Source organism: Acanthaster planci, linkage group LG05 (assembly GCF_054643075.1).
Source record: "Acanthaster planci isolate LZ-2023a linkage group LG05, COTS_SCS, whole genome shotgun sequence".
In the NCBI taxonomy this organism is placed as follows: Eukaryota; Metazoa; Echinodermata; class Asteroidea; order Valvatida; family Acanthasteridae; genus Acanthaster; species Acanthaster planci.
The window spans coordinates 19,736,404-19,753,363 of NC_141781.1; the positions used below are offsets into that span (position 1 = coordinate 19,736,404).

The following is a 16,960-nucleotide window of genomic DNA, read 5'->3' on the forward strand; positions in this document are numbered from 1 at the left end:
AACACATGTACATGTACATGTGTGGTACTGAAATCAGTGCACATTGCTGAATCACACCTACGTGCACAGATGCATGCCAGTGGAAGGTTGGGTTAGCGTGTGCATGCATGTAGTGCACACAATTTCATGCAGAGAGTGACTGCATGCCAGTTGGGCACCAAAGGCCAGGCTGAAGGGGCACTGACCCACCAGTTGCTCTAAAGATGATGCAACAGGGAGTGGCAGGAGGGAAAACTGAAATCAAACGACTTCCATGCTGCGGCTGCAAATCTAAGATAGAGTGCCGAGTGCTAAATGACTGCGGCTTTAAATAGCTCCCCCCAGATCAAAATCACGAGAGAGTCGATGATGCAACTCTGTTGGATTTAGTCACCAAGATCTTGCAGGCTCAATTGCATCATACACGCACTGATTGGAAATCTGGTTGAGACAGTCATGGGGGCTGATGAATGACCATCACCGTAACCCACTTGAGCTCCAGTGTTTGGGCAAACTTCACAGTTCATATGCAACCAATTTTCGTTAGAATGTGCAAAAACTCCAGCATCCTTGTGAAGTCAATGAACTCTTTCCCATATCACTGTCAGCACTGGAAGAGAGGCTTTTCAAGAAAGCAATAAATCAATTGCAGTGAATATAAAGTGTTTTCTGTTTAACACAAATATACACGTAGCAGTACATGTAGGTGCTCGGTAATTTGTCCACAACTTAACTTACCCAGATTCAGTTGTCTGCAAACAAGATTAGAAGCACTCAGTGACCACAGGTCATTACAGACTGTCCCCCACTGACCATCATGAAACACCTGTGTGCAGACAGAATTCCAATGTAACTTTGAGTGATCAAAACACCTCCTATACGTAGTTATAGACTAGAGATGAAACACTGATGACTTCATCACAAACCTTCATTCAATACAGGGATCCCAATACGACACTTTTAGCGTCGATCTGCGCACTTTCGCGTTTGAAAACGAGGCTGTATGGGTCAGCTTCAATTCTTAATACGATCAAACGATTGAAAGTAAGGAGTCAAGACACAAAATACGTAAAGGTTATGTAAAATTCAGACTTTTCAGGCTGCAAATTTTTGTGGAAGAGTCTTTCAGGATGACTCGACACGTAAAATCAAAAGAAAGGATAACGACTATTGACCGCGAACTAACGTACCTGCGATGGTCCTGTATCTTGTGCAGTGGGCGTGGTTTAAACTGAAGTGGCATCACACTTAACGAACCGGATACTGCATGTACTCTGTTGACTCTGCGGACGCGCGCGACGAAGTTCAACACCGAGAGCCTCGGTTTTGATGCAGATATGCGCAGACGGCGCTAATATGAAATCCCTCAATTGCTTCCTGGGCAACTTTCTAGTACATGAGTTGCTCGTTTCTTGAGAAAAATTGATTGCAGAACCTGGTAAATGTATGCCGGGCCTGGTGTAAGTTACACACTACCAGTGTTTGGCAAAAGGAGCTGCAAACTTCGCAAGAAAAGCAACACCTTCATGGAATTTCACTAATGCTACACCCCATGTCTACTTGTCCTTTTCTAGGCATTTGATATTTATAGGATAAAGTAAGCAAGTGATACAATTTCAAGTTTGTTGAAACTTCAAGAATTTACTGGGGGTAAAACTGTTCTGATGGGCGAGTATGTCTCAGACCCTCTACCTGAGTGGGTGGTGTGGGTTCAGGTTGAATAAAGTGAAATGGAAAACAGAAATCTATCTTTGACAGAAACTAAAGCCAAGTTACAGTTTTCAGAAGCGGGGGGGGGGGATATCCTTGGAAATTTCAAAAAAATTTCATTCTCACCTCCAACCTGCCTTCTAATTGGTCCCTACCACCGACCAATCGTATCTGGTCGGCGTTGGGCACTTTGCTTGGGTCTGCTGGTGCAAGCAATGTGGAGCTGGGGCAGGTGTCCACACACTCACCATTGTTCAGAATCTGAAGCCAACAAAAAGCTGTGTGTGAGTCAAGATAAAATGTCTCCCGCAGCTACACATCCGGCCGGTGTACATACATCAAAGATACAGCCATGTACTACTGGTACACGTATGTACATGTGCTTTGGAAACCATGCAGTTTCATGTAAAATTTCATGAGCTGATTTGTGGTGTTCACTTGAAAGAAACGGCATGTTAAAGATAGCACCTTTCAGAGAGTGAAAAATGTTAACATGTTAATGGATACATGTACATGTATGTACTGGTTCATCCATTTAGTTTATGATTTACTGGCCTTGCAAACCTACACAATGTACATGTAATTATCAGCTTCTCAAACAACCCGGAGTATCAGATATGCATGTTCAGGTACACCAGGTTTTTCCTAGTAAAGGCCTGAGGAGAGGATAAAAGATGTCCACAAAATGCAGACATGACCTGTGACCTGCTTGCATAAATAGTACATCACATACGTACATGTACAGTACCGTACTGTAAACGTACGTGCAGGCTGTCGAGTAGGGTAATGAGCCAGATCCACTCTTCCAAATTTACACCAGAGGAAATCAAAGTTGGCACCGTGGTGACATTTACGAAAATTTCTTTCTTGAAAAAAATGAAGGCAACCGTGAACTTTACCATTAACGACACAACAATAAAACACATTTGCCTGACTGTTAGCATGTGCACATTTCATACACTCTCTGCGAGATTTACAGAACCCGTCCTTTTTTTACTTTGGTTGCATGCGTCCCGCAGGTGTAAAAAAAAAAAAAAAAATGCCCACACCATCACAAAAATCAACAAGCAGACTGAACACTTTGCAGACTCAAGCTTTGGTCTGAGGTGGGTTTTTTTCATTCAGCTCTAAATGTGGTACAGTGTTCAAGCCACTGGTGCCTACTGGTCAATGATGCCTTAAATCCCTTCCCCCCCCACGTAAAACCACATAATGCCCTGTAGTCGGAAAGATAAAGGCTGCGAAGAACCAGTTCACATGATGAGTGGGGGGGGGGGAAATTTTGTCTCGTCTGTGTTTACCCAGGCTGTTTGTCTGGTTACACCTTTCTTTGCCAGCTGTCAGCTTTATCTGCCAAATGTCAAGTCACACTTGAATTGTAGGAAATGACCTTTTTTTTTATCATCAAATACAATTTCTGCACTTTGCTTTACTGTGGCATTTGCATTCTGAACGACTCGCGTTACCTGCTCATGGCAACGCTCAGTCACTGGGCACTTGTACAGGGCTATCAAATCAATACTTGGGCAGGAGGATTATATACACCGGTACTGCAAACGTTGAAAATGTGTGCGTGAATGACACATTGGGTGTACCCTGTATACAATGAACATGCACACTAAAAAAAAAGCCTGGGAAAAAAAAAATGTCACCTTCAGCACTGCAACAGCTTACAACTTTTTTTTTCTCGCGCTCCGATGCAAACAGCTGTCTAGGCAGAAACAGTCACAGAAAGAAAAGTGCCGGTATCCAAGTACAGTGTCGGTATGCAGGGGAGTGCTTCTAGTGCAATTTAATGGCCATGAGTTCCTGAACTTTTCACCCTCGTCTTTCAGTTCCGCTCCGGTACAGTTTGGGATGATCCTAAAACACTACATGTATGACAGTTTGCACACAAACTGGTCATCTTTCCGGTGACTTAAGTCAGGCTTTCAAACGTGTGACCACATGACAATGTCAAAAGTATGTTGACAATTATTAAAAGATACACTGTAGACAGGGGCATATCCAGTGGAAGAGGAGGGCATCTTCCACCCCTGACGGCTTTTTTTTCTTTGTGCATGTAACTCAAAATACTTCACAGGTGAGAAGGCAAGACAGCAATCGGTAAATTGATCAAATATTGGCACCAAAACCCGCAGAAAACCCTAAGGAAAACACCATGAAATAAAACCAAGGATGTCGAGACCATGAGTAGGGCTTCTGATCTTTTTATTCTCCCAACATCCTGTGCAATAACCATACAGCTGCATTCGCTTTGGAGTTTGAATCCCTCCCCCCCCGACACCAAAAGCTGGATACGCCCCTGACCGTATACCCTTACCATAATTTATTGCTTTATGCACACATGTACACGTACGCAGGATGCAGACCACGAACTTGGAAAGCAGTCACTTTTGAAGCTACATGTGTACTTGATGAGGCACAGTACTACATGTACATGTAAGTTTGGGGGGGATGTTTTTGGTGTTTCTGCTTGGTATTTCTGTGGGGCGAGGTACGTGTACAATGTATGTTGGTGGGTTGCCAACGTGGAGCCAGATTGAGTATGGGATTCCCTCGTAGATCGGTTGTGATCAAACATGTAGCTCTGTAAGCCTAATCTAGACACTGACTTGGGCAGCACCCGTACGAACCGTGGCCAATACATCGCTGCCAAGGCAAGGAAAGACAAGACCACTGTTCACTTCTCCTAAATTTGTACATTTATGTATTTGATGGTTTGGAAAGGACATGCATACATGCAGAAATGCCAGAGAGGCATTAACATTGTTTCATTATATTTACTTGCTGGTAAGATCTTCCAAATGGGCATAAGAATGTGAAAAAAGTGTAAAATGTGAGAGTCTCTATTAAGGTGCTTAAGAGTTATAGCCCTGGGGGCTGTCTGTTTGTTGGTCGGCAAGTCAGACTGAGGTTGGGTCCTCTAGTACAGGTACATGTAGATCTATTCGGTCAGCGAGTTGGTGGGTCCGTTTTAATTGTGGCTTTGGTCAATCCTTTTCATTGGTTTGTCAGTTACCTTGGGAGCTCTGCAGGTCGTGCATACTATACTGAATTCCTCATTGAAGCCACAGGTCAAGCACTGCATCGAGCAGGTCTGGCAAATGTAGGAGGCTGGGTTGCCATAGTAACCGTGATCACATTCTGTCTGGCAGACACCTGCCTGGCTGTACATGTCCGGTCCACAGCTTTGCACACAGGATGTGCCCTGCCAAAACAAACATATTGATAACTGATTAATAAATACTGGTACATGCATCATCTCAAACTTAAATGGATAGAAATTAACGGCACCAACCAGTAATCAGTTTACAGAATAGAACCGTCAGCAAAGTTTAAAATCACTGGAAAAGTAAGTGTATGAAAAGATTAAAGCAATTTTTTTTCTCTCAAGAACATAATGAAAGTAGGAAATCTTTTTGAGCGATATTTAGAGCATAGTGATAGAAAACCTAAATTATAAGTAATCAAAAAAAACCTTCAGCACAAAAATTTCCCACTTCCAAAAAAAAAAAAAAAAACCCCACCTGGACATTTTTTCCACTCGTGAAACAAGGCGTGAAAAATTTTCCAACTGTTGAAAGAAGTTGCAACTTTCTTTTTTCACAGAGGAGACGAAAGTGTGAAAATTTTCTCCCCCTTTTGGGGTCTGAAAACATATGTACATGTATGTATACATTGTATACACATGTAGAGGTGCATTATGTTCAAATTTACAAATGGTGCAGGTACATGTACACTGTACATGGGTTGTATAGTAGCTTCACTAGTTAGGCCATGACTTCTTCACCCTACATACTCCTCAACATGGAGTGCAGAAATCTGCATACATGTACTATAGCAAAAGCCCCTTTCTTCATATACATGTTGGCAGGATCTAAATGGAGTCCCCAGCTTGACCAGATTATCTTTACCACCATTAGTCAGTCTATATAAGGCAGTGCCCTTTATCATTTATTATCATGCATCATACAGCACCTGGCATGCCTGGGAAACGACTTAACCACAGTGATCTGAACTTAACCACAGCTATGCTCACAACGCTGAGTGATCCCGCTATCTTAAAGGGAGACGTCTGTCGCCGAAATCCTGTGTGCATAAATTGCACGAGCACCGGTGCTGCATAATGTCAGCATAATGTATTTCAAACGATACACCAGTGGGAAAACCGTTCACCTGGCCATTTTGAGGAAAAAATACATGCATCTTATCAATGAACATACTGTACTTGTTGTTACAGGAAAGTAAACTGAAACACATGCACATGTACCAGCAGAAGGAGAACAGACAATGGGTTGCGAATTATGTGAACATTTTATTTACATGTACATGTGTACAATGTAAGCTTCACGATGCTAACCATGAAGTTTATGGTATTTCAGTTATGTCTGTAAGTTTGCTTCAATAGCTGGGTGCATTTCATTTTGTGGAGAAAACTTTATCGTTCCTCTTTAAAACTCAGCAACTACAGATGCAAACGTACAATGTACATATGTACGTACATGTGTACACATGTACTGGTACATACGGGAATTGCACTCCACAAGTACAGTACATGTACAGTGTCCTTTGCCAAGAATGAAATGCCAAACATATCTCAGACAAATTGCTCAGATTTGCCAAGGGGGCGGCGGGGTTCAAAAGTTCAACTCTCAATGAAAGCCCAGCAGCACGTAGGCGGGTCTCATCGTTAAATGCGGTCAGACTGCCATGTCATCATGCACTTTCTCGCACCAACTGACAAAGATCACAACCTGACTCAGTTCGGTTTTTGGCCAGGTGCCAATCAAGCTGATCTCGCATGAAAATGTCACAACAGAGCATGCCAACATGGCCTCATTTTTCCCCATTATCAACACTGCTAACAATATTTTTTTCTTGGGGAGGAGGAGCTAGAAGGTTGAACATGAGCATAAATGCCGAGTCAGTTGTACATTCGCCCAGAACGTGCTTGGTTCTGTATGAAATAATGCACAAAACTGTACATTTTAATCACTGTCATAGCTTCTCACGTCTGGGAATATCTCCAGCCATGATGTAGCAAGATTTAGAGACGAGCAATACTTCTTGTCCTCTAACATTTTGTAATGAATGAATTAATTTTTGAATTGTCGTAAGATTTCTGACACCTCTCATTTCAGTCTGCTTGAAACAAGCCTCTACAATGCAATTTTTCTCATTTAAAACAAAAAAAAATTCTCCCTTTGTTTTATTGAATTTTGCATTCGAATATTCAAATTCGGAAAATAAAATTTGAATATTCGATACTCGACCGAATATCCGGAGATTTGGCACAGCCCTAGCTGGTAAACACTACGGTATATGTACATGTACACCTAGTACCCGTGGCACATTATGAAACTTTCAGCCAAAAAAGCCAGCGGAGCAGGTACCAGGATTATTGCATGCATGGTTACACTGCACAAAACCAATCTGACAGAATAAATCTGTGGTCAGCATTTTTATTACCAGACAAAGGTTGGCTTCCAGAAAGCCCACTGATTGCCAGACCACAAATTTGGGGTTGGGCAGTCACACCAGTGCCTTTATGTACATTGCACTTGTTCACTGCAATCAACCTGAATAGAATATGCCTCTCAGTATCACGGATACTGCGGTGTCAGAACAACCGCAGGGATTCTGCCTCCCACAACTCTGCCCGAAATAGACCAAAACACGCCAACCAGTTTTGAAGACTTCCTGGACATTTTTTGTAAACTTAAAAAAGAGTAGGCTCATTTGCAGAATGTTTTGCTGAATTTGGCAGGATATATGGTATGAGGTTTATGATCTGAGATGCTTTGGGTTTCTGTTTTGAGTTGGCTTTTATGGTTCAATTTTTTTTCCACGGGGAGGGGAGGACGAAATGACATCCAGACACCAAACAACTGCAGCTTTATCATCCATTTAAAATACAAACACAATTTTGAGGTTGGGCACAAAATGGAGACAAAAATTACGTGGGCTATTCAGTTTACAACACAAACATTTGTGTACTGCAGTGCGGCAATGACACATGAGTGAACTCGCAAACAGGTGGCACAATTCCAAATCAGCATAAAAGCCCTGATGTACGACGTCATACAGAGTACGCTTTCAAATAGAGGCTACATGTAGGTGGAGACGACAGATCCCAAACTCTGCACATTGGAAAGCATAGCATACGTGCGTAAACAAAGTGTGATGTCATCGGTAACACAGGCCTTCCAGTACTGGTATAGGTGTAGTGCCTCATGGAACAACATCACGCAGCATCCCTGCCTGACTTTGCCTAATGTCCATGTGCATATGTGGGCGTGTACACTGTACATTATCGTACCTTGAGCACTTTTCCACTGTGGCAAGTTTCACAGATGTTGTTCCTTGTGCCGTCCTGGCACGTCCTGCACGCAGACACATCGCACAGTTCACAGCGGTTGGTGGCAGTGTTGCCGTAGTCACCGGGCCCGCAGGAGTCGACACAGGCCGATCCCTGTTATTATACAATCAAAAACAATAGCCAAAAAGTAATGTGAGGAATGCCTGTTACCAAAAACTTTGTATTTAGCAGATCAGGCTACATGTATATTTGTACGGTAAAACAGGGTTTAATGACTATCGGGAGAGGCAGTGCCCCTAATGCACAAGTAGAAAATCTTCATATTTAAATCACAAATTTTTTTTATTGGAGTGTAATTATTTCCATTCCTGTAATTGGTAGTATTTCTGCGTTTGGATGTGGCTACTAAATAAATAAATAAATGAATAAATATTTAAAGGCAGAGCAATAATTTTCTAAAGTTCTTAATCAAGGCAGAATATACCGGTAATGTGTTTATCATATTCCATCTCAGGGCATGAGCATAATGTGCATGTAAATGTATCTGGGACACAGCTATGCCTTTGAGGGTTGCAACCAAACTTAGCTGATGGCAAATGTACGGCGCATCCAGGCTCAACTAATTAAGGGGGGAAGGAGTGGGGATGCATGTAGAAAAACAGTCTGAAAGTCAGGCTTACATGTACATGTACATGTACATGTACATGTACATGTAAGCCTGACTTTCAGGCTTACATGTACATGTACATGTTCACTCCTACCGGCATGACCAGTGCATGTACATTTGTACATGTAGTTCTAGTATCTATGTAGACCGCTCTTTATGCAAAAGGTTTTTCCCATTCAAGTTTAAAGCCTAACTGATTCCAATTTCAGAGTTCAGTACAACACAATGTGTATTGTACAAGCGTACGGTGCATGTACAATATACGTGTACATGTACATGCACAGCACAGGTACTGGTCGGTAAATGGTACTTTAGAACCTACATGTAAGCTACAAAAGGTGTGGTTACTGAATAGATTTCCTTACAGTGTGCGGTAACTCCTTTAGTGGAAGGTCAACGTACACTGCTGCCAAGGCATTCACTAAACCTACAGAAAGTTACCAATACCAAGAAACTACAACTCTGGATTTCTCTTCAAAGCAAAACTGACGCTAAGCTTTACAGAGTTCCCCGAAATTAACAGAGGGTTGATGAGAAGGAAATGAAACTATGCACCAATGCAACTACAGGAACAGATCCGCTGCAGTTACACACGGCAGGTTCAACAAAAGATGAGCCCATTGGATAATAATACTTGGGAGTGTTCTTATTTCCTGAAGTGAATGGCATGGAATGACGGTAATTCCATCTGTCTGATGAAATGAGGGGAGTATTGACTGATACATGGAACAGTGACGCATCCTTCCCATCCTTCATCTACAATGTAGATCAGAGTTGAATTAGCATATTGAGATGGGAGGATTTGAGACTTTTGGGGCTGGAGTCTCCAACGTGAACATTTGTGACCAACAGGAAAATCCTGTAACTCCTTGCCCCCTCTAAAAGATAACGACAGGTCACCATGTTGTTGTACAGTGCACGGGCTATAGATGCCACTGTACTTGAAGAGAGTTGAATAGTTCATAGCCATCCGGTAACACAACCAGCCTCAAACCAACGTGCACCAGACAACAAGCCCCAGCAAGCAAAACACCCGTGCGTATCAAATTTACAGACCGCATTATCCCCACACAAGTTCGCAGCCACCAGACAGTCTAGCCTGGGGATTGGTAGGGGTAAATAGGATCCCAGAGAGTCTGGCTGCATGCCAAGTAGGCCGCAAGACTTCTGTATCAGCCCCCCCCCCACAGAACTGGCAAGCATTCACTGCAAGCGTACATTACATACATACATGGCACATACTGTCCCCCATCATCAACACAGCATGCTGCCAACAGATTCAAGCTTACATACATGTATACATGTGACCTTCAAAGAATTATGCAACTGCTATAAAAGTTTAAGCACATCACTCTTTTTAAAATTTCAACAGTGCCTCCAAACATTCGTCCTCTGTACATGTACCGGTACATGTACTGTAAAAATACTTCATGCAGTTAGTAGTATGCTTAGAGCACTTGACAAAAATTCTGTGCCGACGAGTGCAAAATCCTTAGTGGAAGGTTTGAGCACACTCAACCTGATGAATTTCCTGGCTAACATGCAACATGTGCCAGCAGTTAATGCCAAATACATGCATTCCTCTGCTCTGGTTAACAGCAGAACCATGAAATTGGGTCTAGTTTTACAGAGCCTCTATGAAGCCCTCAATTTACATTTAGTCAAATGTTAATGTCTTGCACATGGTGTGTGCACATTTTAACATAAACCTGTCATCCTCTACAATATCAAGCACTGGTGAGGACTGCCATGTCTCTCACACATTGCATCATGTTGACAAAACAGCGTCAGCTTTCCTCCCGACTATACATAAAAATATCTCAACCATACACGTGCTGTAGTAAGTATTCTGACGACAGTCAAAACAATATACATGTATGCCAACTTTCCACTCATAAATAAACATCGTCAGCCAATAGACTTTACACTAAACGTACATCTTTTTCATAGAACACCACAAAATTCTGTGATCATACAGCTGTCACATGAAATATTGATTGAGAATCCCGGCTTGTAACGGCAATGTCCATTCAGACAAACACAAGTGGGATCTGACCGTCACTTTTCCCAGAAAATCCAACCACTATTTTTGGTGTTTCCACAGACCCTGCTGTTTTTTGTTCACTGCGTTTTAATTTGGGACCGACGAGACGGCGGGATTTCTTAATGGCATCTGCTGATACATTAGTCATGCATACATGTACCCGGTACATCTCTGAGTGCAGACGTCTGCATGCACTGGCCACATGTACACGTACATACATGTACCATTCCATATGATATGCAGCTGCATGTTATGACACAGAATACCCACAAAACTCGTGTGACTCCAATATTCAAAGCCTTCATCCATTTTGTTAATCGTCACAGATAAATAATAAGGCAGTATGTGCACGTACATTATTTTTTTTAATGAGTGGGTGATTTTTTTTAAGGATATTTTCCGCTCTCCTTTTGTTTTCACAGTTTATGATAAATTTCAGTACAGGTAAGATGGTTCATATGCTGCCCATTCCGAGAGCAACAACAGACGGTATGCTACCAGTATTTTGTTTCATTTTCCGAGTAATCTTTTATTTGCACTGAGATTGCAGTGATGAGTTTATCAGTTAGATGAAAGTGATCCACCGCCAATTTCCCTTGAAATAAATCCATCAACTTGGAACATTGCCAAAAGATGCGGTCCTAGCCGCCTATACCACCTTGAATTAACTAAGCTTGGCGAGGGGCCAAAATGTGATCCAGACACTAAAAGCTGGTCTGCAGCTCTTGAATGCCAAACACAGGTCAATAAACTTTGCCGTCTCAAGTAGACTATACGTGGGTGCGTCAGCAGTGGCTTTATTTTTCCGTTTGCTCGGTCCTGTGGGCATGATGTACATGTACCAGTGCATGTAGACATACAGTGCAGTAGGCCTATTATGCATGAATGGGATGCACAAGAGGGCTGAGGTGTGCTGATGCAGGTTGCACCACCAACACGGCATCTCAGCCAAAGAATCGGATTTGGGGAGGATTAGAAAATCCCATTTTAATATGTGCACTTTGTGAAAAAAACACAGCAGAGCCCGCAGCGGCTTTGACCCTAACTCCCTATGCTATGTGCAAAATTATATTGAAATTGGAGGATTCGGGACTGTTAGGGTTAATGAAGGCAAGTAACATTGGAAAACTGAACAATCATCACCTAATCAAATCCTATCGGTAAACATGGTAAATACAGGCATGCATGGACAGTATGGTGCATACATGCATGGACAAGTTTGTGTACATTGTATCAGCAAAACAAATCAAAGCTCTGGTGTACCATACCTAAGTTTGGAAGTGTTATACGTCAACTACATTTCAAGAAAAATTTAAAAAAAACAAAAAAAACCAACATGAACAAATACATGTACATGTATGAACTTCACGAAACTAAGTACCGGGGGTACCGTAGTAGAGCACTGGAACCGAATCGCTACACTGCACCTGTGATTACTGTTCAATAATCTTTCCTACTCACATATTGTTGTTACGTCCCAGTGCAAAAATCTGATCTAGAGGGGTGTGTTTGTACAATGTATTCGCCATGTTCTGGGATCAAGCTACATGTATCAAAGATATGGAATGTGGATGCCAAAAAATTCTGCTGGTAACCATGGTAACTTCAACAATGTGACCATCTACCGGTACTGAAACCGAGTAGAAAACAAGACATGCTATACCGTACATGAGGTTCAGGTGCATGTATACATTTCTTTGTTCTGATGAAACTGCAAGCCGCTGAAAGCCCACTTGGCAAGCAGTCATTCCCCATTCTTGAGTCACTTCCAACAGTTACAAAGTTCAATTCCCCCTGTGGCTCATGTACCAAACTGATGTCATTGGAAAAATCAAGAGACAGTCCCAACTTGGTGAATCTTTGTGTCCGTACATTGTGCATGTACCGGTACGTGTACGAGAACACGGAATGGAAAGTTTTCACTGGACGTCTGTGACTTCTGTACTTCAATCTTTGGTCTTAGTCCGCTGAATTCCGATTGTCATACAAAAGGAAATCAATTCAAACTTTAAACCATTAACGTTTTTAGGTTAATTAGACAAGTACAAATGCACTCTGTACAATAAGCAATGGGCTCTATGTTTATTTTGAAAACTCAATTTTCTCCCAAGGCAGAAACAAACAGATTTATAATCTGCGAATTCTACTTGTGCACATGTAGTCAATGTAGGACACATGACGGGAAAAAGTCGCCAGACTCAGGTTGTGAGTTTTTGGATATGGCTGAATTCTGTACATCAAAAGCTGCAATTTGATATATGAATGACTTCTGTAGTGTGCTGCGTTCTGGAGATATTTAGACATTCACACTATTGGAATCAATAAAAGCACTTTTCGAGAAAAAGCCCATAAAGTGTAGCGCTTGGAATCACAAGGCCACGTAGGATTTCCTACTGAATGATCAATTTTTTATCTTAATTCATCAGTGTCCATGTTTGTACCCACAAATTCGGAAAATATAAATATTAGAGAAGCTATTCAAGGAAAAAACACATCATCAATCTTTTATCTTTATTCGTCAGTGTCCATGTTTGTACCCACAAATTCGGAAAATATAAATATTAGAGAAGCTATTCAAGGAAAAAACACATCATCAATCTTTTATCTTTATTCGTCAGTGTCCATGTCTGTACCCACAAATTCGGAAAATATAAATATTAGAGAAGCTATTAAAGGAGAAAACACAAAAACTACATTTTATGAAGAAATTTTGCCCTCTCCAAATAGGACAGGCCATTGAGTGTTTAGGCAACGCGCGACTTAATACCCTTTTTTGAAGAGCGGGTCTAATTTGTAGACACCTGGTACTCTCTTTTTATTTGTAAATTCACATTCAACAACTGCGGAAACATTGCTCAATTTTTGAATGGTGTATGTCTCACTTTGAAATGAAGCCCTATGCGTTACGTAGATACATACGTGTACATGTACTGCATGGGAGTTTGCCAGGCTGCCACTTTGTACACATCCACGATGCCTAGGTACATGTACATGCACACTCACGTTCAGGAGAAACCTGGTGAGAAATCGGGATGGAGCAAAGCTGCACAGTGGACTGTCCAACTTCAGCACGGCAGCTTTCATTGTACCTGGGTGCTGGGTACCAAACTCTTTAAACGAGGCTGTCCCCTCCCCCCCGCCGGTATGTCCCCGATCTACATGTACGGGAAAATTGGCTGGTTTCTCGACACATTACATACCTTGAGGAACTTGGAGGGTTTGCAGCTGGTGCACTGGTCAGCGGCAATCGCGCAGCTGAGGCACTCTGAGGAGCACGTGGCACAGTCATAGTTGCTGCTGGCGGGCAAGTAGTAGCCTAAGCCACAGGAGTCCACACAACGGCCGGTGGCTCCTGCAGTGCAAGATTGGTATGAAATACGCTCACTCTGACGGGGCATCAGACTCCAACAAAAAGAAGCTTTCAACTAGAGAATTACGTACAAGCGTATCGTGTAAAGTTACAATATGGGGATCAAGAAATCTAGAGAAATGGTCACGCACGGGCCCATTTATACGACCGTGCAGTGCAACAACCCTCACGTCAGGAGAAAATGTGTTTGGCCATTGACAGATATCCAACTTACATTTGTTTATACAGGTAAAGAAATCTTAACACTGTACCGTACCTTGTAATCAAATGACACATGCCTTGCATTGAAATCTACACGTACGATGCATTGCTGCGGTCCTTAACCAATCAAAATACGGTACTGGAAAACCTAGAGTTGAGGTTTGCAGGGTTACGAGCAGATAGGATTTACATTGTATTCCTGCATACGTACTGGAACGCGCATGTCCAATTACACTAGTCAGAATGGAAATTTTCACAAAATTTCACAATTTTCACAAATCATCACAGTAAGGTGTTTCCATGAACGATTAAAATGCTTAATCTACCGGTATTACACTTAAATCCATGAAGGGGTAGGAGAGTAAGAAAAGGGTTGCTGTTTTTTTTGTTTTTGTTTTTTTAGTTCGCGGTACCCGCTGCTTCATTTGACTCGGACCGGCCAGCCGACCCCGGCAAGCTCGGTGGTCGAGTGGTTAAGACATCTGCACTAGTAAGCAGAAGGTCGTGGGTTCGAGTCCCACCCGAGTAAGCTTGTGAGGTTTTTTTTGCAAGCTCTCGGACAAGCACTGAGCATACAGTGTTTATTAATATACGTTGGGTAAGGGCAAACCCGTTATATATAATTAAAAGGGTTGCTGATTGTTTTGAAGGACAAAAGAAAAAAAAAAGTCACGGAAAGTGTTACTTTCAAGAACAACAGGTGGAAGTTGTGTGTGCAATGAGTAGTCATTTCAATCCAGACTCTACATGTACATGTATGAGACTTAAGCGTTACATGTACATGTATACTGTATGTAATGTACATGTACAGTGTATATGTATAATATATACTGTAATACATAAATCGGGGAGCAGGTTAGCCTAGCGGTTCTTTCCTCGCTTTGTAACCAATGAGGCCCAGGTTCGAGTCCCGGCTTGGCCCAGGCTTTAAGTGCATTTGGTTTCCAGTCCATACTCGCTCTCGAAGGTTTTCTCCGAGTACTCCGGTTTCCTCCTGCCTCTAAAACTGGACCTTCTTCCTACCGGTAACTCAATAGGGACCCCGTTGGGAATACGTTAAATTTCAAACCTTTCATGGGCTATCCCTGATATTACACGTACCTCATTGTGAGGTACATGTAGGCCTAAAATTGAATAAATCCAATCCGATATGCGTACATACATGTATGTACAACCTGGTATGCACACATGCCAATCAACCTGTCCCCCAAATACAATGAACAGATGAAAACCAGCCCAATACTTTTAATCCTCCAATTATCTTACTTGTACGGCTGCTTTTCCAAGAGCTCTTCAGATTCCACAGGTTGAAAAAAAAAAACCCAAAGTGACCCTTTTGTCAACTGAGGTGTTGGGTAACAATGGTTGCCACCGGTATTTGTCGCAACCCTTTCGGCCAGTGCAACCAGCGCTGGGTATTTAATGCTGTGAACATTAAGTTTGCAACAAAGGCAACAATTGAACAAGGCTCACTGCCTCCTCGCAGAGGGCACTTGAGGTTGTTGGCTTTTTAACCTTCCCAAAGGATTAGCATGGAAAAGACGCTGATCGTGGATCAATAGACGATAAACCCCACATGCTGGCAAGGCTGAAGCATGGTGCATAGAAAGTCCTAAGCAGGGGTGCTTAGCGTTTTTAACGGATCTAAGTTGATAGCCTGGGGGAAATGGTTGTTCAGGAAGGGATGGATTTAGCATTTAGCAAGGCTGATGAGCAAGACCTGGATAGTCTGCCAGTACACGTACAGGGCATCAGTTCCAAAAAGAGTTCCAACATTATGGCTTAATAGCACCTTCCACTGGACTTTGCACCATAAAGGGCTTCATCAGTGGAGAATACACTAGATTCTGAAATACAGGGTTTGCAAGGCTGCCATCTTGCAGGTCAACACTTTTGTTTTGCAAGGTACCGATAACACAAACAAGGTTTCCCTGAGGAACAAGAGAACTGCCCTACAAGATACCTACCATGCAAAGCCTCTATTGACTGAAGCTTTGAAGTTACCACGGGGCTTCATGGGAAGTTACAGACAAGATGAGTGTACAGTGTTTGCAAACATCTGACCCAGCTGATTTTCAGCACATTTCAAATTCGGCACAATAGAGAAATTTCATTTTCAAACCTTTCATCTGACTCAATGAAGTATTTTTGCATGGTCATATTGGGTTGTACTAGTACATTGCTTTTCTGGATTTTAAAGAGAACTGTTTATTAGCACATTTTAATCTGTATTTCAGAATTGTTGAACCGTTGGGAATTGGAATTTTTTTTACTTGTACATGTACAGTGAATGACACTTACATGTAGATGTACCCACTGGTGCATGCATTACATGTACATGCACATGAACTTAATGGGTTTTATTATTTTGACACAATAATATTAAACTTATGCAAGAGTTACACTGTAATTTTTTTTTTCCATTTCAGGCGCACTATGGCTTAATATGAAGTTACGCAGATTACAATAGTTGGGACACATGCTTCCTGTCTGTAAAAACTGGTCCTAATACTTGACAGTTTTTGTGCCCGACAGTGAAAAAAAGTCATTGCTACATAAATCGAAGGTACATACATGTACATGTACTTTCACACTGTTACCATATTTCCTGACTGGAAAAATTAAACATCAATTGTCCTGTGGTACATGTATGGGCAGTTTTTATAC

General features: G+C 42.0%; 1 protein-coding gene across 2 annotated transcripts in view; it reads right to left on the bottom strand.

The window, feature by feature from the left end:
- LOC110989440 (antigen WC1.1-like) overlaps positions 1 to 16,960 on the bottom strand; it is a 64,935-nt gene that overhangs the window by 29,404 nt on the left and 18,571 nt on the right. For both annotated transcript variants that reach the window (XM_022253819.2, XM_022253818.2), the window contains 5 exons: positions 13,923 to 14,074; positions 8,012 to 8,164; positions 4,712 to 4,900; positions 1,816 to 1,950; positions 718 to 805 (listed from right to left, as the gene is read on the bottom strand). In XM_022253819.2, the coding sequence (XP_022109511.2) occupies positions 718 to 805; positions 1,816 to 1,950; positions 4,712 to 4,900; positions 8,012 to 8,164; positions 13,923 to 14,074 (717 nt within the window). The remainder of the gene's footprint in view (positions 1 to 717; positions 806 to 1,815; positions 1,951 to 4,711; positions 4,901 to 8,011; positions 8,165 to 13,922; positions 14,075 to 16,960) is intronic.